The 26,537-nt window shown below is 37.4% G+C and overlaps 1 protein-coding gene across 7 annotated transcripts in view; it reads left to right on the top strand.

Moving 5' to 3' along the window:
* Nucleotides 1-26,537, top strand: part of DOP1A (DOP1 leucine zipper like protein A) — a 106,044-nt gene that overhangs the window by 76,873 nt on the left and 2,634 nt on the right. For 6 of the 7 annotated variants that reach the window (XM_032409368.1, XM_032409367.1, XM_032409362.1 and 3 more), the window contains 18 exons: nucleotides 780-2,769; nucleotides 3,791-3,902; nucleotides 4,006-4,188; nucleotides 5,709-5,834; nucleotides 9,133-9,267; nucleotides 11,413-11,468; nucleotides 12,611-12,715; nucleotides 15,452-15,518; nucleotides 15,681-15,825; nucleotides 15,996-16,075; nucleotides 16,950-17,059; nucleotides 17,316-17,465; nucleotides 17,607-17,668; nucleotides 19,216-19,368; nucleotides 20,426-20,562; nucleotides 21,617-21,672; nucleotides 22,760-22,924; nucleotides 25,639-25,768. In XM_032409368.1, coding sequence (XP_032265259.1) covers nucleotides 780-2,769; nucleotides 3,791-3,902; nucleotides 4,006-4,188; nucleotides 5,709-5,834; nucleotides 9,133-9,267; nucleotides 11,413-11,468; nucleotides 12,611-12,715; nucleotides 15,452-15,518; nucleotides 15,681-15,825; nucleotides 15,996-16,075; nucleotides 16,950-17,059; nucleotides 17,316-17,465; nucleotides 17,607-17,668; nucleotides 19,216-19,368; nucleotides 20,426-20,562; nucleotides 21,617-21,672; nucleotides 22,760-22,924; nucleotides 25,639-25,768 — 3,962 coding nt within the window. The remainder of the gene's footprint in view (nucleotides 1-779; nucleotides 2,770-3,790; nucleotides 3,903-4,005; nucleotides 4,189-5,708; nucleotides 5,835-9,132; nucleotides 9,268-11,412; nucleotides 11,469-12,610; nucleotides 12,716-15,451; nucleotides 15,519-15,680; nucleotides 15,826-15,995; nucleotides 16,076-16,949; nucleotides 17,060-17,315; nucleotides 17,466-17,606; nucleotides 17,669-19,215; nucleotides 19,369-20,425; nucleotides 20,563-21,616; nucleotides 21,673-22,759; nucleotides 22,925-25,638; nucleotides 25,769-26,537) is intronic. The other variant, XR_004300165.1, reaches the window with a different exon arrangement.

Raw genomic sequence — 26,537 nt, 5'->3', positions numbered from 1 at the left:
TGTGTTAGCATTTTACCCGCTGCAGTTCCTGCGTGTCTGCTGAATTCTCACCTTGTCTTGAGATCAGTCTCCTTACCTGTAGGGTCACCATGCTTTCCCTGAGTTTCATAACATTTGCTTGGTACTATTCATATGGAACTAAGCCTTCTGCTCTTTCTAAAAAGAATGCTGTCAGCCTGGTATGCCCCTCAAAAAGTATAGAAATGGATGAATGTGTTTGTGATCCCCTACTGAGTTCAAACTCTAGAGAGAGCAGTGATGTCTTTTCCTTCTCTCACCGCCATTGTCTCCAGGTTCAGGGCCTTACTCATATTAGATAATTCATAAATGTTGAATTTTATTGAAATCAAGGAACTACATATATGTATATATATATACCTACTCCCAAACTACTTGAATTCTTAGAAATAGCATAGCTAAAGGGAAGTATCACACAGGGAGGAAAAGAACTAAAATTTTGAACTGCAGTAAAAAAGATACCTTATTTGGGGATAAGGGCAAATTTTTATATTGTATCTGTTTTAAATGTGTTGTTCTGTTCAATTCAATTGAATTAATAGGCTTTCTCTTGTTGAATTGTCTTTACTAAATTCTAGTTAATAGTCGTCTACATAATTTTCTAACTTAAAGGGTCTAAAATAGTAATAAATTAAAATATAATTTTAGGAAAGTATAAGTTGGTGATGAAGCTAATGATTAAAAATCTTGAATTTGGTCTACCATTTCAATTATTTTAATATGTCTTCTATTTTTCCTTTGCTATTTTCCTCATATGCCAGTAAGCCAAGTACAACTCATTGCATCTAAAGGGAATGGTGAAAAGCCGCTTACCATGGATGAAATAGAGAATTTTAGTCTCACTGTTAATCCATTGAGCGACAGACTTTCCCTTCTAAGTACCAGCAGTGAGACAATTCCAATGGTTGTATCTGATTTTGATCTTCCAGACCAACAGATAGAAGTACTTCAGAGTTCTGACTCTGGATGTTCACAGTCCTCTGCTGGGGACAATTTGAGTTACGAAGTCGATCCTGAAAATGTGAATGTCCAAGAAGATTCCCAAATGCCAAATGCGAGCTCCCCGGATGATGACGTTCAGCAGGTAGTGTTTGACCTGATATGTAAAGTTGTAAGTGGCCTCGAAGCAGAATCTGCATCACTTACATCTCAGTTAGAAATTGAAGCTATGCCCCCAAAGCACAGGGACGTAGGCCCAGGCGAAGAGACACTCCAAACTGACGATCAGTCCGCTCTGCAGAGCCAGAGTGCTGTGCTGAGTAACGACAGTTCTCACTTTCTGTCTGTGTCTGCGGAGGGAGGCCATGAGTGCGTGGCAAATGGAATCTCCAGAAATAGTTCCTCACCTTGTATTTCAGGAACCACGCAGACTCTCCAGGACTCTAATGTTGCTTCCGTAGAAACCAAATCTAGACAGAGGAGTCACAGTAGCATTCAGTTCAGCTTCAAAGAAAAATTATCAGAAAAAGTCTCCGAGAAAGAAACCATCGTTAAGGAGTCTGGTAAACAACCAGGAGCAAAACCTAAAGTAAAACTTGCCAGAAAAAAGGATGATGACAAGAAAAAAACTTCAAATGAAAAACTCAAACAAACCAGTGTGTTCTTCAGCGATGGCCTGGATTTAGAGAACTGGTACAGCTGTGGAGAGGGAGAAATTTCTGAAATTGAGAGTGATATGGGTTCTCCCGGATCACGGAAATCTCCCAATTTCAACATCCACCCGCTCTATCAGCATGTGCTTCTGTATCTGCAGTTGTATGATTCATCGAGGACTCTGTATGCTTTTTCTGCCATCAAAGCCATCTTAAAAACTAATCCTATTACTTTTGTAAATGCCATTTCAACCACTAGTGTAAATAATGCATATACCCCTCAGTTGTCTCTGCTTCAGAATCTCCTGGCCAGACACCGGATTTCTGTTATGGGCAAAGACTTTTACAGTCACATTCCAGTGGACTCAAATCATAACTTCCGGAGTTCTATGTACATAGAAATCCTTATTTCCCTCTGCTTGTATTACATGCGTAGCCATTACCCAACTCACGTCAAGGTCACTGCACAGGACTTAATAGGCAATCGAAACATGCAGATGCTGAGCATCGAAATTTTGACGCTTCTCTTTACTGAGCTGGCAAAAGTAATAGAAAGCTCAGCAAAGGGTTTCCCGAGTTTTATCTCTGATATGTTATCTAAGTGCAAAGTTCAGAAGGTGATTCTTCACTGCTTGCTGTCCTCTATCTTCAGCGCACAGAAATGGCATGGCGAGAAGGTGACAGGCAAGAACGTGGTCGCCGTCGAAGAGGGTTTCTCAGAAGACAGCCTTATCAATTTCTCGGAGGATGAATTTGACAGTGGCAGCACACTCCAGTCACAACTTCTTAAAGTGCTTCAGAGGCTCATTGTTCTAGAACACCGGGTAATGACTATCCCCGAAGAGAGTGAAACGGGTTTTGATTTTGTCGTCTCAGACCTGGAACACATCAATCCCCACCAGCCCATGACTTCTCTTCAGTATCTGCACGCTCAGCCAATCACGTGTCAAGGCATGTTCCTTTGTGCAGTGATACGAGCTTTGCACCAACACTGTGCTTGTAAGATGCACCCACAGTGGATTGCTTTAATCACGTCTACTCTGCCTTACATGGGAAAAGTGCTACAGAGGGTGGTGGTTTCTGTGACGCTGCAGCTTTGCCGAAATTTAGATAATCTAATCCAGCAGTACAAATACGAAACAGGATTATCCGATAGTAGGTAAGGTTGATTTTTAACTTTATCGTTGACATCTTTCACATCATGACACAGAATTGTCCACAAAGTCACTTACCGTTTGAGTAAATAAATTAGTGGTTATCAGTAGGTTACAGAAAGTATGTTATTTTCATAAAGAATGAAATTCAGCTTGAGAAAGAGTATCGATAAAAGAATGCAAGAATGGCGGAGAGGAGTATTTAAACAGGCCTTTTTTTATTCTAAGGGTCGTAATTAATTTTGATGTTCTTGACTGAGCTGGCGAAAGTAATGCAAAGCCCAGCAAAGGGTTTCCCTAGTTTTATCTGATAAGTTATCTAAGTGGAAATTAATGTCACACTAAAATTAATTTTAAGGGGTACCTGAGTGGCTCAGTGGGTTAAGCATCTGCCTTTGGCTCAGGTCATGATCCCAGGGTCCTGGAATCAAGCCTCGCATCGGGCTCCTTGCTCAGTGGGGAGTCTGCTTCTCCCTCTCCCTCTGCCTGCCGCTCCCCCTGCCTGTGCTCTCTCTCTCTCTCAAATAAATTTTTTAAGAAATTAATTTTAAATTAAAAATAATTGTTTTCCCATCTGATTTTATTTCTTGTTTCCGATTTTCATGTTTAGTGGTGAATTCCATCTGTATCCCCATGTTCAGTTAGTCCGTCAGAAATTAGCCAGATGTTTAATAGATTAGTGTCTGGTTTATCTCCTGTATAACCTTCGCTACTACGTGTAAAGTATGAGAGAACTGCCTGTATCATTTAATATTGATATGCCTGCTTTTACATAGTTACTAGAAATTGACTGGCTGTATTTGTTTATTTTGTATTGAGTTCTTTAGCCAAAAGAACTCTAGTACAGCTCACTTATTTTAGAGATTAGGATATAAAAGCTTCTAATATATGCTCTTAGTCATTTATTCCTGTACTATTTATTGAGCACCTACTATGTGCCTAGCACCTGCTGGACATTTACTGTTGATAAAAACATGAACTTTTCTTTCACAGAACTTGTGTTCAAATGAATACATTTTATTTCAGGCCTCTGTGGATGGCATCAATCATTCCACCAGATATGATTCTTACTCTTTTAGAAGGGATCACAGCCATTATCCATTACTGTTTGTTGGATCCTACTACTCAGTATCACCAAGTAAGACTGCATGAGTATTTGGCTACTTTGAAAAGAATGAGGTCCAATAAGTACCCATTTGTAAACCTCAGTAAGTGATACGTGTTTTTCCCCCCGATTTAAGCTTTTGGTCAACGTAGACCAAAAACACTTGTTTGAAGCCCGCAGTGGAATCCTCTCGATCCTTCATATGATCATGTCCTCTGTGACATTGCTTTGGAGCATCCTGCATCAGGCTGATTCTTCAGAAAAGATCACTGTTGCTGCCTCTGCATCTGTTACCACCATTAATCTTGGAGCCACAAAGGTTAGACAACTCACACTTCCTCTGTGGGGCTCAGAAGTTGATTCAGGGACTTTCCTGAAGATTGTATTCAGAATTTGTGAATAATTTCAGTAGTATTTTTGACACTGCATGAATTGAGTAATTAATTCCCAAATAATTTTAACTGTTTCATTGAGAAATGACATATCACAGAATTCACCCATCTTAAGTATATACAGTACAATGATTTTTTTTTCCTACTACATTTCCAGAGTTGTGAAACTGTCACCACAATCATTGAACGTGTCCATCACCACAAAAAGATTCCTGGTGCCCATTTGCAGTCACTCCCTATTCCCCTCACTAACTCCAATAAACCACTAATCTGTTTTCTCTACATATACATTTCTTTTTCTGGACCTTTTTAATAAATGGAGTCATGTGTTACTTGGTCTTTTGTATATGGCTTCTTTCATGTGACATAATGTTTTTGAGTTTCATTCATGTGTATTATAATTTTATTCCTTTTCTTTAGGACATCTTAAGTTGACATTTTAATATGCAAAACCCTCCTAGAAAATAGTTTAGCAATATGCACAGAGAGCTTTAAAAGTTTTGTAGTCTATGACCTAGTAATCTACTTTAGTAATGAATTCTAAGGTAATCAAAATTATGCAGAGATACATACATATCATTATAGACTTATGTAGTGGCAAAAAAGAGAGATCCTAAACAGCAAATATGGAAATGGTTAAATAAATTACACTTTTAATGTTACATTACGTAGCTACTAATAATTGTGGTTTTAAAGAAATCTTAGTGGATAGAAAATGTGTAAAACTTCAGCAAAACAAGGACATTATGTAATTGAACAAATCTTGTATTTATAATTCTATAAAAAATTATATGCAGAAAAAGAAATTAATGTTAATAGTGATTATCTCAGCATAATATGATTAATGGAGTGTCTAAATTTTTTTGTTACACTCTGGCATTTTCCAAATTTTCTACTTTATACTTAGAGGAAAATTCTATTTGAAAGCATGTTATACAATGTCAAGTTGTTGAATTGATATCCCTCAGTTACCTAATCTTACTCTTAGACCTGACTCCCTAGATTGGGGAGTAATGGGAGCACAATTGAAATGAGGAGAAGAGGAAGGGTGGAAACTATTTTAAAATTTTACTTAAGTACTTACGTTTAGATTAAACTATGCTTTTCTGTTGTATAATTTCACTTAAATATTAAAACACTCCCTTTCCTTTTTAAAGGAATCTACTAATGTAATTGGATTTCATATATAGTGTTTTCCTATTATGTCGTATAGACTCCTGCATTTGGCTGATTGGCAGTTGTCATTTTATAGGGTTTTTTTTTTTCTTTCCCAGTTAAAATAACCATGATTGCCTCCTTTAACACTATTAAAGTGTCCTCTACTGTTACTTGGGTGGCAAAACATGAAAGCACTATATAGTATTTAAAAAAAAAAAAAAAAAGCTAAAAGTGCAGTCTATTAATGTTTCATAATTTTTAATTCACTTGTTTATTTAAATTGTTTTAGAACTTGAGACAGCAGATTCTTGAATTATTGGGCCCCATTTCAATGAATCATGGTGTTCACTTTATGGCTGCTATTGCGTTTGTATGGAATGAAAGAAGACAGAACAAAACCACCACCCGGACCAAGGTACATGTTTAACCGTTTGGTACTTCTGTTGTGTCGTTTGAGAAGCAGTGAGTATATGTGAATTTTCAATTCCCCGTTAGTTGCAGTGGGCCTGGGGTGGGATGGGGAATAGAAAAGCAGTAGTTTTTCTACAGGTTTAGATCATGATGTATTTATTGCCCAAATGTCTTAAATAAGTATAAAAAGCATCATTTTATGGAAAAAAAGAAATTCGTATATTAACTCTATTTGAAATAGAAAAGTTAACATAGTAGAGGGTATTTTTTTAAATGTTAGTCATTCAGGGTATGGAGAGTTTTCATCTTGACTAGATTTTCATTAAGACATGATAGCTTAAGTAGTTAGTTTCTAAATGTAATCCATGTATTGGCTTAACTGGATTATATATGTGAAATTTTTGCAGCTTTGTGAGTTCGAAAGCTCAAAAATGTTCTATATTGGAAATAGTGACTCATAAGAATATTAAGGCTATTAAATAATTAACATTCACAGAAGATACATGATTTGTCTAGTTAAAGGTTTCTGATCTGTTATTTTTGTGTTGATTTCACATTACATATATGTTGAAGTTTCAAAAGGAATAAAAATAAATATACTTATGACATTTTTTACATGGTAGGATTCAGTAACAGATGCTACATTAGACAGAAGTAAAATCTTTAACTATTTAAAATCAGTCAAGGACCTGTGGTTTGTTATTAACAAGGCATAACGAACACATGCATTTTTCTGTGCTCTTTCAAAATTGAGAATAAAAGGATTTAAAAATGCATAAACCCACAACGACAAAAAATTGAGAGAGTTGACCACAGAAAAATAAGAAGTGTCAGCAGAATTTGGCAAGAAGAAAAAAAACACATGTCTGTGTGGTAACTGATTTAATAGAGAAAATTGATAACTAAATTGCTGCAAGAAAGGAAGCAGTTTCCACTGTAAAACTACAGATGGTCTCTGGAATTCGAAGTGTCAGGTACCTCTAAAGGCACAGGGTTGGGATGCGGCTGAAATCTGGAGGATTGATTGAAAATTTATATAAGGAGCAGCTGGACAACTTCTAGATCCCTTTTCCCCAGCTCAAGCAACCACCCGCTCTTAATTAGCATTAAGCACCCAAGCAGGAGATTGGAGTCAAGTTTGCCCTGTGAAGAGTTGGTCAAGAAAGGCTCTGAACCCAAGGGCACAAGATTCACACAGGTACACGTTAGACTTCATGGTGAAAACAGGAGCATTCGCAAAAAGTTTATATACTGAAAACTGGGCACTAGCCTCACCCCAGTAGGTAGCAGGAAGCAATATGGCCCTTAGGTAGGAATTTTGAGGATTCCCTTCTGGGAAGATGACCTGACCAAGAAAAAAGACATATAGCTACTAAAGTTTTTGAGGCTACTAACAAAACACTAGGCTGCAGTCACCACACAGGGAGGCCTCCCTGCCCACTGGTCTTCCACACAAATGCTTGACTTATCACTTTTTAATTTCTTTTTCAAAAGCAATAATAGCAGAGTTGTTACAAACACAGACTTTGAAACCAAACTCTTACTTTACTAACTGTATGACCCTGAGGTAGAAATACTACTTCATGGGGTTGTGAGAATTGGAAGAATATAGATATGTGGCACTTAGAGCAACGCCTGGCACTTAATAAGCACTCTGTAAATATTAGTCGTATTATTATTCCTGACATTTAAATATGAATAAAGAGCCAAGGATTACCAGCCACATGAAGAAAGCCTCTACTATTGATAGACAGTGACCAAAACAACTAGATAAAGTCAAAAGAAACAGTGCAGGTAACAGAATAACATGTAAGTAATAATAGTGATGCCTTTGCAAGAGGTGAAGCTATATTGCATCCATGATATAAGAAGATTCTAAGAAAGACCTTTGCAAAAATTAAAATTTTTCTTGGATATAAATTTTTTTTATAGCAGAAACGAAACAAAATCAGTACAAGTGTTGGAAGAGAAAGTGGATAAATACCAGAAATAAAATATAAACTTAGAGATATGGGAAGTAGGGGAAAGGAGATCAGAAAATTAGGAGAGTGATTACTGGAGGGTCAGTATCTTTTTTGCAGAAAGAACAGAAGAAATGAAGGGAAAAAATATTAACGAAATGGTACAAGAAAATTCTCCAGAAATGAAGGAAATGAGTTTCCACAGACACTATGAAAAGAGATTTACACAAAGATCAGCATGCAGTTTCAGAACACTGGAGATCAAAGATCTGAAAATCTTAAGAGAAAATACTGTTCCTATTCAGTGGAATCATGATAAGACTTATCAAGAGCAGCGCTGGAAATTGTGATGGGAAAATTAATTTCAACCTATAATGCCTTATCCTGTCAAACTGTCACTCAAGGCATTTTGAACCATGCAGTATCTATTTTTTATAAAGGTATTACCATCAATTCACCCTTTCTCGGCTACTGGAAGATGCATCTCCATTAGAGGAGGAATAAACCAAGAAGGAAGAAGACACGGGATCCAAGAATGAGGGGTTTGGACACAGAAGACAAGGAAAGGGAATTTCTAGACTGATGGTCACAGAAAAGATATCCAGATGTTACTTTGTAGCAAGCCTAGGGAGTAACAACCCAGGGTGGAGCATAAAGACCTCTAACAGATGTCTCAAGGAAAAAAAAAAAAACAGGAGGAAAAGGGTAGAAGATTAATTACCTAATATATTTGAATATGTAATAAGAGGTTTACAGTTGTTGGAGTAATTTGGGGATGAATTTATGATAGAGATGGAGAAACCCAAACAAAAATAAAGCAGTTTATTAACTCTAGGAAAAAGAAAAAGTAAAAGAAATGTAATGACAGTATAATACACAGTACAACCGTGAATAGTTAATTAATATTAGATATTGATTTAAGTAAAATTATGACATAACTATGTTGGGAGGTAGGGAGAGAAGTGTAGGGGAGCTAAATTTTTGTCTTCTGATGTAGGAAGTCAGTAGGAAATTGAAAAAAAAAATCATGAAATGGGAAAGAAGCTGTGTATGACTCAAATAATAGAAAAGAGCTAAGAGTTGAGCAGGGTTGCTTTGGGAATGTGAGATATAGGATAGGACACTGCTATCTTTTCTTGTAAGGCTTATTGTCCTATTTGATTTTTTGAAATGATGTATATACATTGTATTGATAAAAATATATTTTTTTACCTAATCAAGAGACTTGCAAAGTCCTTTATATTAAAAAGAGCCCATGAGATATTCTCTTAATTCTGTGACTTCTCTTAAAAGACTTATGTACCCACCTACATACAGAGATACAATGATGTGTTTATCCAGGTCATTCCTGCAGCGAGTGAAGAACAGCTTCTACTAGTAGAACTGGTTCGCTCCATCAGTGTCATGAGAGCAGAAACCGTTATGCAGACCGTGAAAGAAGTTTTAAAGCAGCCCCCAGCCATAGCCAAGGACAAGGTAAGAAGAGCTTTTCTTTGCATTTATTGACAATTCTGTTTCAAAAATGATGCTGGGAGGTAAGATATTTTTTTGTACAGCATTGTCCTTTTACAGATTGCAGAGAGGAAGGCATGTTGGCCTCACACTACCGTAATCAAAACATTTATCAGTATCTGCAGTGACTGCTATTGTGATCATTCCCATAGCCAGTGAAGAGCCATTCACTGCTTAGATCTCTTATGTGAACGTCTAAGGCCGTTCAGACTTGTATGACCAAATTCTTAGGGGAGGTTTTTCTGGTCATTTAAAGGAAGAACACACAAGCCAGAGCCCAAGGTCGGCTGACCTCAGTTGTTGCCTTATTATTATTATTATTTTTTTTTTTTTTTTTAAAGATTTTATTTATTTATTTGACAGAGAGAGACACAGTGAGAGAGGAAACACAAGCAGGGGGAGTGGGGAAGGGAGAAGCAGGCTTCCCGCGGAGCGGAGAGCCTGATGCGGGGCTCGATCCCAGGACCCTGGGACCATGACCTGAGCCGAAGGCAGACGCTTAACGACTGAGCCACCCAGGCGCCCCGCCTTATTATTATTATTATTATTATTATTATTATATTATTTTACAGCTTCTTTATTGCTTTCTCTCTGGAATGAATGTCCAAAATTTTGCCGTAACCTTAGTTCTAGTCAATGTCATTTCTTGACCATGTACAAACCCGTGCTTTGCAAGGGCTACAGAAAATGAATAATAATATAGTAGTAATAATAATACAATACAGTAATAATAATACACTACTCACAGCACATTGTCTCTAATTAGGCAGATATAAAAGTCTGCAAATGAATAAAATTATGGACTTCTCTACTTTCTTCTGTTCTTTGTTCCAGCAATACTAAGAGGTCATATTTTCTGAGAAAATAAACAGAATTGTTACACATATCTGAAAATGTTTATTTTTTAAAATTTTATCTTTTTCTTGAGTTGCCAATGGGAAGAGTATACTTGCATGTGTGAATAGCTAATATCCGTGTTAACTTCTAACATGCTAACTATTCTAACATTACCCCTGCGGCATTTGCAATAGGATTTTAAATTTACATGTGAAAGCTCAATTCAGCATAATATTTTGAGCATCTGCTTGTGCCAGACATTGGACTAGGCATGAAGGATATGAAAACGAGCAAATTCCACCACCACACCTTCCAACGGCTGCCTCTTTTCTCTGAGTCTAAATTCTGAATCCATTAGATACTGGATTTTTCTTTGTGTGTGATAAGGGGAACCTTCAGGGGAATAGTTGGTACTAAAAAGGAACAAATTGGTAAATGTCAGTGGACATCAGTATCATTTTCTTGCCTGTTACTAATTTTTTTTAATTTTATTATGTTATGTTAGTCACCATACATTGCATCATTAGTTTTTGATGTACTGTTCCATGATTCATTGTTTGCGTATAACACCCAGTGCTCCATGCAGTATGTGCCCTCCTTAATACCCATCACCAGGCTAACCCATCCCCCCACCCCCCTCCCCTCTAGAACTCTCAGTTTGTTTCTCAGAGTCCAATCTCTCATGGTTCGTCTCCCCTCTTTTACTACCAGTTTCTGCTAACTTAGTGTAGTGCCGAGTGTAACATAATAAAAAAGAAAACACTTGTCGTTAGAAATTAGCACACTCGGCACTATCTCTAGTTAAAGACTACATTAGGAGGCTATTAGGAGTTGGTCTCAGATTTGAACAAACTACACTAAGTTAGCAGAAACTTGTAGTAAAATAGATTTAAATTCAAATTTTGTAAAAATCTTCAACCCAATTCTGCTAGCACCAACCAAGTATAAGCTGATTAAAACTGATGTTGATGCTTACAGAGTAAATGGATCATTTAGAAATAATGGCTGGAGTATCAACTTTTGATGTGTTGTGGGGGAGGTTTGAGAACCTTTTGATTTCTTTCCATTTTCAACTTTTTAAACAGCTCTTGGGTTAAGTTTTTTTCTACTAAATGAGTTCGCATGGCTTTATTTTTTATGACAAACTAGTGTTTTTGTTTTCTTTTAATGTTTTATATTAAAAATTGGCAGTAAAGTACAGAGTAGTTGCAACAATGAAAAAGCTAAAGCAGCGTTTTTCTTCAATGTAAAATTGATTTCTTTTGTTTATAGAAACATCTTTCTTTGGAAGTCTGCATGCTTCAGTTTTTCTATGCTTATATTCAAAGGTAAGATAACTGATATAAATCTCTCCTTTCTGCATTAGTAATGTGTAAAAGTCAGGGAATAGAGGAGACAAGCACCTGAATCCTTTCAAGAAGTTTCTAATTTTTCCTTTTAAAACTAAAAGAACAAATGCTAGAAACATTGTCTGTGGATATATTTATACAAGTCAATGGGTATGTTAATGAGCCAGCCAGGCAGATCCTGCAAACCTAAAGACCTAAGTGTATTAGAGATTCTATGGCTACTGAAACAATGAATTGTAAGAAAATCATTTAAGTATAAATGAAATGCTGAATCCAACTCTTGAAACCATGCCTGTTGCCACCGAATCCATTATTACTTTGATATGAGTGAACACGTGGTAATCTAATCTGACTTTTTTTTAACGTTAGGAATGATGATAAAATATCTTCTTGTTCTGGTATTCCAGTTTTGTGTTCCCCTGAACAAAAGTCAGTTGAGTTTTGATAAAGTTCTTACTGAAGACCTCAATCTTAATCCTCCCTTATAAGGCAGTTCCATATTAATCACCAAACTTGGCATCAATTTGTGATCTATGACTAACATTTATAAAGTTAGGTTAGATGGTATATTTAAACTGTGATTTAGAGCAAGGACTACCTAACGTCTGAACTTAGATACATAGAGGTGTTATGGTTAAGGCCAGACTGAAACAGAGATAATCTTAATTTCTCTAGATGTGAGACCACTTGGTTCAGGACAGATTGGTAACTCTCCCTTCGATGAGATAAAGACTCATAGGTGAAGGAAAAAGAGCTAATATAAATGGAGAGGACAGGACCGAGAGCAAGTGACTATGATGTCAGTAATTAAACTGAGACTTACTGCAATTGTATTTTACTTCTGAGAGTCCATGTAATTAAAACTGGGATTTCTCTAGCAAAATTTCTGTACTAATAAGTCACACTGTATATTTTAAATGTGTTGGGTTTTTTTAATATATATAATATTAATAGAAAACATAAGGCATTTAGGAATTTTGTCCTATCATAGTCTATACAAATTTAGGGAATGTTTCAGAGAAACTAGTAGGAAAATGTGTTAAAGGCTGTGGGAAAATATAAAGAAAACTAAAGTTTGCTGTGCCTCTCTCTATATATACACAACTATATTTATCTTGCAGAATTCCAGTGCCCAATTTAGTGGATAGCTGGGCATCACTGTTGATACTTCTGAAAGACTCTATACAACTGAGTCTTCCAGCCCCAGGGCAGTTTCTTATACTTGGGTAAGCAATTTCGCTTAAAAATATTATTTTGAAGAACAGAATAATGATCACTGTCCTAATTGCTGAATAACAGATGTTTTGGGTGACCACGCGATCACTGTCTTCTCATGGAATTCTCAAGGTATAGAACTAGACATATGGTATGAGGCCTGAAAAAAAGGCAGTAGGCAGTAGGGAGGAAACAATGCATGTTTATACAAAATGTAAATGTACTAACATAAAACTTGTAATAGTAGTTACTTTGGGGATGAGTAGGATGGCTGATGGGGAACTTCCTAGAGGAAAGTCATTTGAGTTCAGGGCCCTGAACATAAACAGGCTTTACCCCAGACCACCCCAATTAGAATCTGCTTTCTAGCAAGATCCCCAAGTGATTTGAGTGAGTACACACTAAAGTTTGAAAAGGACTGAAAAGGACTGCTTAAGATAGAGGGGGGGGGGGGGGGAATAGAGTAAACTTTTCCCCAGCCTTTTTACATTACCTCAGACAGTCCAATGAGGTCTTCAATGGCCAGCGACAGTCAACATGTTCTCATATTGAATGGATATAAATTCAACCAAGTCCAAAGAACTTTGACCTTTTGGTTGACTTCTATAGTTCTGATGGGGATTTTATATGTGTAGATGTGTGACTCTATATACAAAGACTTAGCTTCGACCCTTATTTTCCTTATGGGAACTAGCAGTTCTGGTTTGGCAACCAATGGTCTAGAAAATTTTGATGTGGAGAAGAAGGAAGGTGAGGATTCTTCAGTGAGATGGCCTCAAGTTTTCTGGTAAATGTGGGCATGTACTCGCACTAGGAAGCAGAGAGGAGGTAGAGAAACCGTGGTGAGAGCTTGGTGAGAGCAGGTCAGGCTGAGGTAGCTGAGTAACACTGAGGTCCCAGCCCAGCCAAAGTGAGCCAGAGCTCCTGCCCAAGAATTTCAGGCATCATGATGATTCCCAGTCCCTCACACTATCTGTTTTGAAAATTATCTAAATCAAAAAGCTGAAGGAGTTTTAGATGTTGAAGATGTGATGAGAAAAGAACAGCCGACTCAATGTCTGCAATTCCTGGATCAAAAGTTAAGATAACTGGTGTGTATGAGTTCTAGTGATTGAGAAGATAAATATAAATCCTAGAAATCAAACAACGTACTCATGAAGATTTCTTTTTTTTTTTTAATTTTTTTATTGTTATGTTAATCCCCATACATTACATCATTAGTTTTAGATATAGTGTTCCATGATTCATTGTTTGTGCATAACACCCAGTGCTCCATGCAGAACGTGCCCTCCTCAATACCCATCACCAGGCTAACCCATCCTCCCACCCCCCTCCCCTCTAGAACCCTCAGTTTGTTTTTCAGAGTCCATCGTCTCTCATGGTTCTTCTCTCATGAAGATTTCTAATTCTTCTTTTCTAATCTCTAGCTCCAGCCCTCGTCCCTGTGACCTTGGGTACCTCAGTAAATCTCTCCAAGGCTATTTTCCTGTCTGTCAAGCAAAAATAATGGCGCCTGCCCTACCTACCTAAGTTATTTTAAGGCTCAAAGAGGGACTATACGTACAGTTCTTTGAGTTATCAGCAAATAACCCTGCTGCCTAATTTCATTAGAAATTAAAGCTATTTATTGTCACCTGTAGCTTCCCCACAGGAAACTCTCCTCACCTGCTTTTTCTTCCTTTCTCATTTCTCAGAAAATAAGGGATCTTACCTCCTTCTCAAGTGTATATACTCAGATTGTTTAAGTAAAAAGTTGGACATTTCAGTTAGACTAGAAACTTAATTCCCTTTTTAAATTTCTGGTTGTGTGTTTGTTTACTACCGACCATTCCACTGATGTTCTAAAAATTCTTAATTATAAAATAGAAATTGATATGAAGGTTGCTTTTCAAAATAACCTCACATGTTAGTTTGGAAATAATTATGCATATAATTTATCTTAATAAAAGATAAATGTCAGAGTAAATATCAAGTGGAATTTTAGCAAACAACAGAAGTTGAAATTTTCTTTCATTCATGAAGTATTTTTAATCTGTTATATACACACAGGGTTAGAAGCCATTTCTGTTACAATTTAAAATTGCTGGGTTTTTTTGTTTTTTTTTTTTTACTTTTTTGTTGATATATAAAACAAACAGAAAAATATACAAATAATTAGTACACTACCCCACAAGTTATTAGAGTGAACACATCAACTATATAATTCAAGTCTAAATTAAGAAATAAAACACCATATGTCTCCTCAGTTCCCCTCCCAATTACTGTCTGAACCTTCTCCCCAAAGATAACCATTATTCTGGCTTCTAACACCACAGATAAATTTTGCCCTTTTTTTTGAACTCTAAGTATATGTAAATATTTTATTTTGTGTCTGCTTCTTTCACACAACTTATGTTTATAAGATTCATCCATGTAATCTCATGTAGCTATAATTTATTAAGTTTCATTGCTGTTCAGTATTTCACTGTATGATTATGCTACAAATTCTCTTCTGTTGCTGGACTTTGGGGTTCTTTCCAATTTGGTGTTTTTATGAATAAGCTGTCAGGAACATCCTTTACATGTGTTTTTGTGCATATGTTTATTCCTTTCAACAGAGTCATAGGATACTCATACATTCATTAAACACATAAAATAGAAGTTGAGGACACAAAGCCACTTGGTCACTGGGAGAAATCAGATTGCATCATTTCCTTTACACTGATATTTCCTGTTTTGTTTTGTTTTTTTCCCTTTGGCCCTTTTAGGGTTCTGAATGAGTTTATTATGAAAAACCCTAGTTTGGAAAATAAAAAAGACCAAAGAGACCTTCAGGTAAGGCATTCTGAATTGAGGGCCGTTGCCAAAACTCTGTGTCTCGGTGCCCTCAGCTCTAAAAAGATAAGGTTAAATAAGATCATCTCTGAAGTTATGAGCACGTGTGTGTGCGCACATGCACACATATACAGAGAGTGTTTTTTTTCCTTGTTTCTTTAGGACGTGACTCATAAAATAGTGGATGCAATTGGTGCCATTGCTGGTTCTTCTTTGGAACAGACAACATGGCTGCGACGAAATCTTGAAGTTAAGCCTTCTCCCAAAATAATGGTGGATGGAACCAATTTGGAATCTGATGTTGAAGGTATTGATTTCAAACATTGGGGTTCATATTTATAGGCACCTGTTTACTACGAAATCCTGGCAACTAGCACTGTAAGCACCATAAGATCATCCCTTTCTCATGTTAGCAGGTAGCTTTTTTTACGGGGAAAAGGTCTAACTGTACCTTGACCTGTCTTTTCTCTTATTTAGATATGTTATCACCTGCAATGGAAACTTCAAACATAACTCCTTCTGTATATAGTGTCCATGCATTGACATTACTTTCTGAGGTAAATATCAAGTTTTTTCACATGAACTTCCAAGTAAACAGTGTCACAATTCAGTATTAGCAGGTAATTCTGACAGAGGAGTTTTTAATTTGAAAAACCATTTTGTACTTCTAGAGATCACTATAAAGAATAAAGTTTTGACTTTGTATTCAGACTATTTAGTTTGTTAAATATTAGTGATAGCTTTAGATATTGCTTCCTTCCCCATGCACTGTTTTTTTAAGTATGATTTTTAAAAAGAAAAGTGCTTTTGTATCACAGTATGATCAGGAGGGTTAGAGGTGGTATAATGATGCTTAATGATGCTTGCCACACTGAAATGTTTTACAGTTTACCAAATATTTTTAGATCTATCCTCTGACATGCTGTTTTTTTAATATCCTGTTATATAGCCTTGTAGGTCACTTTTGTTTCCCCTTTTCAGTTGTGGATACAAAGTCTCATAAAGATTAGAACAATATGACTAAGGCCAAAGAGCTATTAATTGATAGAGTTGGGACTTAAACAGCTCGTTTCATTTGGTTAGTTTATTTCAAGCCCTCTTTTAACCATCAGAGAAAGAGAATACTGAGTGTCTAGTCTTTAATTCACTGTTTACTCACTGTCACATTAGAAGGTTCTTGATCTCTTTTTCTATACTTCGCTATCTCAGATGGAAATAGTAAAAATTTGCTCATACTCCTATCCTATATTTATAGTGGGCAAAAAACAAAGAGTGACAGAAACCATTCATATAAAAATGGCTTAGTGAGATCTGATTTTAGATTTTTATAATTTTAAGGTATTCTATGTATTCGACTTACAGACTGAAACCCACCTCCAAATGCTGTCAGTTTTAGCTGCTAGATTATACTTCATTTTTTATGTTTTTTAGGTTTTGGCTCATCTTTTGGATATGGTTTTCTATAGTGATGAAAAGGAACGGGTTATTCCTTTACTTGTAAATATTATGCATTATGTTGTGCCCTACCTCCGAAATCACAGGTACTCTTATTAAAGTAGTTTTCTTAATTCAAAGCCTATTAGAAACAAATTGTGTTCCTTTATTGCCGTTTTTGGAATTACCACAAAATGACATTATTTTTGGTTTGAATTGTAATGATTTTTAAAGAAAAACATTATTTCTGTTATGGGGCCTTCATTTCGTATCATCGTTTTAGGTGAATGTGAACATATATGAATCACATGATTCAAGTTAGACCATATCGGTTAAAGTGGTTCTGGTTCTCCTTCCTCCTAGTGCGCATAATGCCCCTAGTTACCGGGCCTGTGTCCAGCTGCTTAGCAGTCTTAGCGGGTATCAGTACACACGGAGAGCTTGGAAAAAAGAAGCCTTTGACCTCTTTATGGATCCCAGTTTCTTTCAGATGGATGCCTCTTGTGTTAATCAGTAAGTCGTGGTCTTGCTTTCATTCAGTGTGATAATGCATCTCACTGAAACCAGCGACTGTCCTGCAAAGTAGAACACTGTGTTTTTAATGGTAGCAGCAACAAAATCTTAATTACGTATCGTAATCCTTGTTTCTTTCAGTTGGAGAGCAATTATGGACAATCTGATGACACATGATAAAACAACATTTAGAGATTTGATGAGTGAGTATTATGGGAAGCCTAAGCAGTGTATTTCCTGATCATGACCCATTCTTATTGTTTACCTTGTTCTTCTCTAGAAACTACTGAATTAGCTCTTTGTCAAGTTATACTTAATATCCTATAGGGATGGAATGTTAAAATTGAAAGAGGATGGGACGCTTGGGTGGCTGAATCAGTTAAAGGGTCTGACTTTGGCTCAGGTCCTGATCCTGGGTGAGTCAGGCTCCCTACTCAGCAGGGAGTCTTCTTCTCCCTCGCCCTCTGCCCCTCCCCCTGCTCACGCTCTCTCGCTCGCTCACTTGCTCTCTCAAATAAATAAAGTCTTTTTAAAAAATGTAAGGAGGACAACAGGTGATAAATAATCAGTAGAACTGTTTGGTCATGTCTAATTTGTGTCTAAATTGTTCCCCCAGCACACAGCATAGCACTTGACACATCGTGAGCACTCCATGAGAAATGACTAAATGAATGAAAGACTGACAAGTTGAGGGGGCAGGGAAGGGCTGACAGCTGGGTTCAGCCTGTCAGACAAGTCACTCTAAATGCTGGGGCTCTGTTTATCTCCTCTGAAGGAAGAAAAAGAAGGACCGAGAAGATCAGAATCACTCTCTACCCGCCTTCTACTCTGTCTTGATTGGTTTTATATAGTAGGGTTCCTATAGTATTTCATCTGAAAAAAGGGTTTTCTTGTTTTTTTTTTAATTTTATTTATTTATTTTAAGTAATCTCTACATCCAACATGGGGCTCGAACTCACCATCCTGAGATCAGGAGTCACAAGCTCTTCCGACTGAGCCAGCCAGGTGCCCTGGGGTTGTTTTTTGTTTTGTTTTGTTTTAAATATAAAGTTACTAAACTAATGACTAGCACTAAAGCAGGATAAGTCTGATGATTTCGTGTAAGTTCTTGAACAAAAGCTGTAGTTTCCCATCTGGAAAAGGGGCAGCATATTCTCTGTCCTCTGATCATCACAGGGTTGTTTTAAGGTTCAAATTCATCTGTTCAACAAATATTTATTAAAAGACAAAAATGGGCCAGGCCATTATGCTAACCTTAATCGAATAAATAAGATTATTTCAGGGAGTCAGTAGTTGTGAAGAAAGTAGGGTGATATGATATATTTTAAGTAACACCTAAAGAGCTGACAGGTGAGGTGAAACTAAAGAAGCCAACCCTGGGAAGGCCTAGGGACAAAGCATTCCATGCAGGGAACAAAAATTACAAAGGGCAGGCCAGATATTATTTTTAAAGCAATGAGGCGTTAGGCAGATGGCATGAAATGTGAAAGGGTTTTATAAAATGGCATTGTTGGTGTTCGGAATTTTCTAAATCTTCCTCTCTCCACATTCACAATTGCTCCCCTGTGCTGGGTCTGTTTGCCAGCCCTTCTGCCCCAGAGAAGAGCCGGGAATCCTCTACCCCAAGCTCCTCCCACCCTTGGAAGTCACAGGGTGTCTAGCCATTTTTAAAAACAGATGAGAGAATATAATCTTTTTGCAAATGACTGCAGGAGTGTATCACAACCTCTCGCTTGCATTCCTCTTTCAGCTCGTGTAGCTGTGGCTCAGAGCAGTTCCCTTAACCTCTTTGCAAACCGAGATGTGGAGCTAGAGCAGAGAGCCATGCTTCTCAAAAGATTAGCATTTGCTATTTTTAGCAGTGAAATTGACCAGTACCAGAAATATCTTCCAGATATACAAGGTAAATAGTGAAAACCTATTTTCTCTGTCTTCCAAACTATGTTTTTTTGTTCCTTAGGAAATACTTTCCTTAAGCTATAAGTTGGGGTGAAATATACCAAGTGTAGGTGGATGGAGAATGTTGTAGAAACAGAAATCTGTTCTGCAGAATCAACAAAAATTACCATCACCAGCATGTAAAAAAACATCAAGCACTGAATTTATAGTATTTGCCTAAATACGGTCTCTATTTATTGTTTGGTTTGAGTTTCCTAAAGAATTCATGTTTAAAGATGAGGCATAAGACTATTTTGCTGCGGGCAGACATGTTAGTGGGATTTTTTTTTATTGTGGATAAGGGGCTGTTTAAGGAGAACTAAAATATAGGCAGAGCCGAGACATTTTGGCCAGAAGTAACATTTGAGATCTGTCGTTTGTATGGGGGATTGCATAAGGTTTTTGATTATCAGCTTTACCAAATGGGTTTAGATGAACTTGGCCTGGGGCAGAATTGTTCCATACCCAGGTTCGTGCACTTTTGCAGCCACCAGCTTCAACAGCCACCATTGAGGACTGGGCTGGGAAGGACAGTTGTCATCTCTTTAGTGAGATCATTTCTCTCAGAAGATAAATGGCTGCATCTTTCCTAACCCTTTCTACCGAGTGTCTGATAGGCAACATTGCACACTATTTATCATGTGATTTTATTTTTAAAGCTGACCAAATCAGTGCTACTCAAAAGTGTGGTCTCTGGACCAGTACCAGGCTGTTATCCCGTCCATGATAAGTACAGAAATTTAGAGTAAGCATTTTAAACTTACTTATGAAAATTTGACAGAATCTGTTGAATCTAATAAGAAAATGGCATCTGTATTTTATATCTTCCTTTGACTTTTTTCTAGTAATTCATTTTTATTGTATTTTATTAAAGTAACAATCTGCAACAGTTTGGAAATTTATTTTTTAAATTGATCCTTCACCAGATAGTTCGAGAAGTAGTAGGCTAGCTTATATGGAAAAGCTTACATGAAAATGATCGTCACTATTAACCTATTGAAAATACACTGCATGTCTTTCAGAGAGATTGGTTGAGAGTCTCCGTTTGCCCCAGGTGCCAACTCTTCACTCGCAAGTATTCCTGTTTTTCAGAGTGTTACTTTTAAGAATGTCTCCACAACATCTTACCTCACTCTGGCCTACCATGATTACAGAACTTGTGAGTTAATTTTAATCCTGAGGTTAAAACAGTGTGATTAGCATCAACAGGCTTACTGGATAAAAATTAATCTTGGAAAAGAACCGAACTCTCATTAAGCCTGTTACTGACAATTTTTACAGTTGAAAATGGTAAAACTAGGGGCGCCTGGGTGGCTCAGTCGGTTGAGCGGCTGCCTTCGGCTCGGGTCGTGATCCCGGAGTCCTGGGATCAAGCCCCACGTCGGGCTCCCTGCTCAGTGGAGAGCCTGCTTCTCCCTCTCCCTCTGCCTGCCTCTCTGCCTGCTTGTGCTCTCTCTCTCTCTCTCTCTGTCAAATAAATGAATAAAATCTTTAAAAAAAAAAAAAAAGAAAATGGTAAAACTAGTCAGATTCCATCTCCACACAGCTGAAACTTCCTTGGAAATCGTTACTTTGTCTGACCTGGTTTCATGTCTTCTCTTCTACACCAAATTTTTGGTCATGGCTTCCAGGCCTGGTGCAGGCCGCTGTAGCGGTGCCCCTGGAGGACTGCAGCTGGCTTCGCTGGGTTAGCTGCCATGAGGCACGTGCTCACTCTGGAAGGGCAGCACTTCCCCGAGCTAAGCTTCCTTTACGGAGACTTTCATAGATTTTGTAATCTCCCAAACAGTCAGCCTTCCTGAGTCCCACCACACCCATCCGTTCTCCTCCCTGGACTATACCATCGCCCTCACCTGAGTGATTTGGGGAGCTGGGGAAGAGGACATGAGTAGAGAAAGGGAAGTGAATCTGTAACTCCAAAAACCCAAGCCTTTATAATCCTCACAAAGACATTGGCTTTAATATTTTTTTAAAGTAACTGTAACCATGTTCCATCATCACCAGACAAAAGCCTGGCTTCATCCCAGGTCGGTCAAGTTATTAGGAAGGCTCTGTGCTAACTTTGCAGTTTAACTTTCAGAAACTAGGTATGGTTTAATTTGATCGGACCCTAAAATTTATTTTTGGTTTAATGAAAATATATCCTAAAGAGAACTTGAAAGAAACATTAAATATCAAGTTTAAATATTTAACATGAATTTCATGGTCTTCAGGTACAGGTATTTTTACTGATGGAGCAGGAACTCACTGCTGATGAAGATATTTCACGGTAATATGTAATACATTTCCATATTTTCTTGTCAGTGTTCAGTATCCTAAAGTCATCCAGAATGTTACAACTAGGAGAGTATAGATACTGTTTTATATGAATACTTTGTATATTCATCTGTTATTTGGATATAATTGATCCAAATGATCATATTTGGATATAATATAGTGTCATTTATTCCTTAACCATTTTAGACTAAACTATCAACATGCATGGCCTTTGTCTTCGAGACAAATTTAGTTTAAAGCAATATTATTTCAGCTCCTGAGCCGTGTTGGTTTTGGTAGGTCATATGTTGTCCCTGAAACATCAGCAAAACCTATCATGTCAGGTAACCTGTAAATAACGTATCCGTATATCCAGATCTTCCAGCATGATCTCAGTGTACTACACTTTATTCTTTTTAGTACAGGTAATGTACTAATATGACTAAATAGTTTTTTATATATGTAGGAACTTTTGTACAAGTAAGTTTATAAATTGAAAAGTTTCCTTTAACACCATGTGTCTTGAATATATTTTATTCTTCAGTGCTAGGTCTATTAAAAAAAAAAAAAACATTCACCAGTCCTAATAACTGTTTTTATAGAAAGACCTCCCCGCCAATCTTTACAGAGAGACATCGAGTAATAGGGAGGTCTGTTGGTTTTACAGCTTGTATTTTTATATTTCTTGAGTGTAACTTAAGTTATTCTGTACTATTTTTACATTTTCAACATAAGTGAACTTTTTAGGGGCACCTGTGTGGCTCTCAGTCAGTTAAGCCCCCGACTCTTGATTTTGGCTCAGGTCACGATCTCAAGGTCCTGAGATCGAGCCCCACATTGGGGTCTGCACTGGGCTTGGAGGCCGCTTGAGATTCTCTTTGCCTCTCCCTCTGCCCCTCCTCTGCTCACTCTCTCACCCCGCCTAAAAAAGGGTGGGGGGAGGGGAAGCTTTTATTGGAAAACAGCAAAATTAATTTAGTCATGACCTTGCTCAGCAGTTACTGGTACACGTACCGGAATGAGAACTGTTAGCTGGCACTTTGGGAATCACCTGTTAGGAAATGGGTGCAACTGCTGACATCACTGTCTGCTGCTTACAGGACTTCAGGCCCCTCTGTGGCTGGGCTGGAGACAACCTACACAGGAGGTAATGGCTTTTCTACTTCATATAACAGCCAGCGGTGGTTAAACCTCTATCTCTCTGCTTGCAAATTTTTGGATTTGGCTCTGGCATTGCCCTCCGAAAATCTTCCTCAGTTTCAGATGTAAGTAAAAGCAAGGATCTTAAATGGGTATTTTTGAAAATGCATTTGCTTTGGTAACTGACATCTAGGACTAATTTAAAAGTTTTTTGTGTAAGTTGAAATATTTTGGGGGGAGTGCAACAGTTAACTGGAAGTAAATGGTTGCTGTGGATAAATTAACAGCATTTAGTTAACAAATTGAATACCTACCGTATGTGAGGCAGTGGGATATGTGAGTCAGCAGCTTCCAGTCCAGTTGAATGCGTGCTGGGTGTTCTGATAGCTGACATGCAGGAGGCTATTGAGGTCATACAGCAGAGACCCCCTCCTAGCTTTAGGCCCCAGTGCAGATTTATCCTGACATGGTGAAGAACAAGGGGGACACACGTGGAGTCTGGGGGGTTGGAATGGGCCTGGTTTGTGTGAAATGCTGAGGAATCAATATTGTAGGAGCAGAATGTTGTGAGAAGAGGCTGGAAAGGGGCTGAATAATGTAAGGCCTTGTGAGCTGTATTAGAGCATTTGACTTGAACCTAAGGACAGCGGGAACCCACTGAATCATAATAAGGAATGAAGTGATGTTACCAGACTTGCATTTTAGGAGTTTTACTTTGGCTGCATAGTTTGGACAGAGGACTGGAGATGGGCAAGCCTGGAATCAAGGAGGCTTTCATTTCAGATGATAGTGAACTGAACTGGAGAGATGATAGCAGAGGGGACTAGGGAGAAACTTAATAGAAGTAAATTCTCATAAGTGTTCAAAAATCTTTCATTATGGCTTTTCATATTTAAATTTTTTAATAGGCAAACTACATAAGATTGTTTTATCAAATGTGGCTAAGATAACTTGGGAATTTATCCATATGATTAAATATGTTTTTATATATAATGTGTTTTATTTTTCTTCTGGAATGGAGTTATCAATAGGATAAAGAGTAAGCTACCAGAATCTGCTTTCTATACTGGACATGCTTAAGTCTCTAAAAAGTGCTGTTTCACAAGCTTACTTTTCACTAAATTTAATAGTAAGAACTAGAAATTCTTTATAGATTATTTGTAGTTTCTTTTTTTCTTCCATTTGAAAAGTACACCTACTTCTTAATAAATTTGAGGAGTCACGTATCTTTAAACTGATGTTACTCCTGAAGAAATTCAGAAAGGGACCCTAAGCAGAATTGTCGGAAAGTGGCCAGAATTCACTTAGGAGGCTTATCGTCACAAAAGTGATAGAACTATAGTCTTTGGGGCTCTAGGAAGAACATTAAGTAGTATGCTCATGGTACTGATTTTTGGCTTCCGTGATCAGAACCAAAATGAGTTCATCCTGTTTACTTGTTAGGACAGCCTTACTAAAGAAAAGGGATGAAACAGGCTGTAATACTAAAAAAAAAAGTACTAATTTTTTTTTAAACTACTGTTTTTTAAAAATCTATAAAGTAGTAGAAGATGACATGGAGAATTTAATCTTGAAAGAGTAATATCTTTCTACACATGATATATATTTCAGAAGTTAAAGATATTTAATAACCATAAAAAATCTTAAAGGTTTCTGTGTGACCAAAAACTACCATGAAGTGGAAAAGGCAGCAATGAGTTGGGGAAGGATATTTGTGAACTTGCTTAATATGTAAAAATCAGTAACCCAGTAGGAAAATGAGCCATTGACAGTTAACAAATGGTTCATAGAAAAGAAATGACCTGTAAACACTGGAAAAGCCATACTCAGAAGTTCCACTTACAAATAACCATCATAATGGTAAAGATCTAAAAGTATATTTCTCTGTAACCTTAAGAGAAGCATTATTCTAGTTGCAAGCATACACAGATACCGTCCAGTAATTCTCCAAGGAAGTTATATTTACCAAAATTCAAGATACGCTTCAAGCCAGTAATTGTTTCCAAGAACTTACCCTATCACTATACTGTCAGACGTGTACAGAAGTCAGCATTACGTGAGGGTAGCCATTGTGGCATTATTTGTAATAGCAAGAAATGGGACAATCTAGGACGGGTTAATTCAGTTCATTCCAACACTGGAGTTCTGTGTAGTTGTTAAAGAGAATGGGGTTTTTAGAGGATATTATCTCCAAGATATCTAATTAAATCAGAACAAGCAATAGTCATGCTTTTTTTAACTTCATTAAAAAGGAGGAGGATGGTTGTGGGCAGATGTGCCCTATTCATGAACCCTGGGTGGACACACAGGAAACGTGCTATTAATGGATCCTGTGGTGGGAGGGAGACAGACCACTTTTCTTTACTATGTCCTTTTATACTGTTTGAACTTTTCCCATAGTCAGATATTAATTTCACTTATTGAAGACGAAAATAAAAACAAATACAAGGGAGGTATGAAAGAAGTCCTACTTAATTTTTTTATTTCTTTGCCTCCTTGTGTGTGTGGGATCATCTGGCCAAGTACATGGTAGAGATTTTGCCCATTAACAAATGAGGATGGAGTCATTTCAATTACTTGCTTTATGCTCCTGACCAAAAATGAACACTTTGCTTATTTACTGTTTACAACCCTATGAGGTAGTTTATAGTATCTTTATTTCATGGGGAAGAAAAGGGTCAGGTGAAGAATCCTGCCCTGGGTGACGGGGCTGCAAGCAGCAGAGCTGCTACTGGAATCTGTTTAAGTTGTGGGGTCGTGATCTTTCCACTGCACTCATGTGGCCTCATCTTACATGGCGCATCTTGTCTTAGCAGTGTTGAAATTCTTCTATACATAGGTACCGATGGGCCTTTATTCCAGAAGCCTCAGATGACTCTGGTTTGGAAGTCAGAAGGCAGGGCATACACCAACGAGAATTTAAACCTTATGTGGTTCGACTAGCAAAACTTCTTCGGAAAAGGGCAAAGGTATTGCATTCTTTTTAAGTATAAGACAAAATTTGTAAAGTGTATTTATAGCCTGTCTTACGTACTTTATATCTTTCAGTATGCATCAGGCTAGAGATCTTTGCCCCAGAAAATAATGAATTTGGCATGCTCATCAGTGAGCCTTTATTCCAAATCTTTTGTCTTTTTTTAACATTAAAAAATTTTCAGGGACACCTGGCTGACTCCGTCGGTCACGCATCCAACCCTTGATCTTGGGGTCATGAGTTCAAGCCCCACATTGGGTGTAGAGATTACTTACAAAAAATAAAACAACACAAAATTTTTAAATTTTTTTATTCTTTTCAAAAATGTAAAGTTTGGGGATGTGCTTTTGGGGTTTGCAGTATGTGCTTTGAGTGCTCAGAAATTTTCCAGTCTTCTGGGGTCCCCTAATCAGGCAGCCGCCCCTAAACTAACCCACATTCCACAAACAATGGGATGGAGGAAAGTGATTAAAGAGGAGGTTGTGCTTGAAGGATCTGAGGAACTTGATTTTAAAATTCTTTAGGAACTAAGTGAAAGGGCAGAGACGAAGATGAAAGTTGGATCCAGAGTTTAGGATAGGACTTGAGTACTTCTCACTTTGATATTACAGGGTTTGAAAAAATAATCGTGACGATAAATCCAGAAGCCATGTGATGATGTATATGACCCCAGGCACGTGCACTTTCTGTCATCCCTACATCTCATTAGTATTGACCGTTTTTATAAGACCCCTCTCTGTATCTAAGGGATAAACAAGACAGCC

This window comes from Phoca vitulina, unplaced genomic scaffold, assembly GCF_004348235.1.
Source record: "Phoca vitulina isolate PV1807 unplaced genomic scaffold, GSC_HSeal_1.0 scaffold11, whole genome shotgun sequence".
Taxonomy (NCBI): Eukaryota; Metazoa; Chordata; class Mammalia; order Carnivora; family Phocidae; genus Phoca; species Phoca vitulina.
Note: the sequence above shows the minus strand (reverse complement) of the source record. Positions and strands in the feature narration are given on the sequence as shown.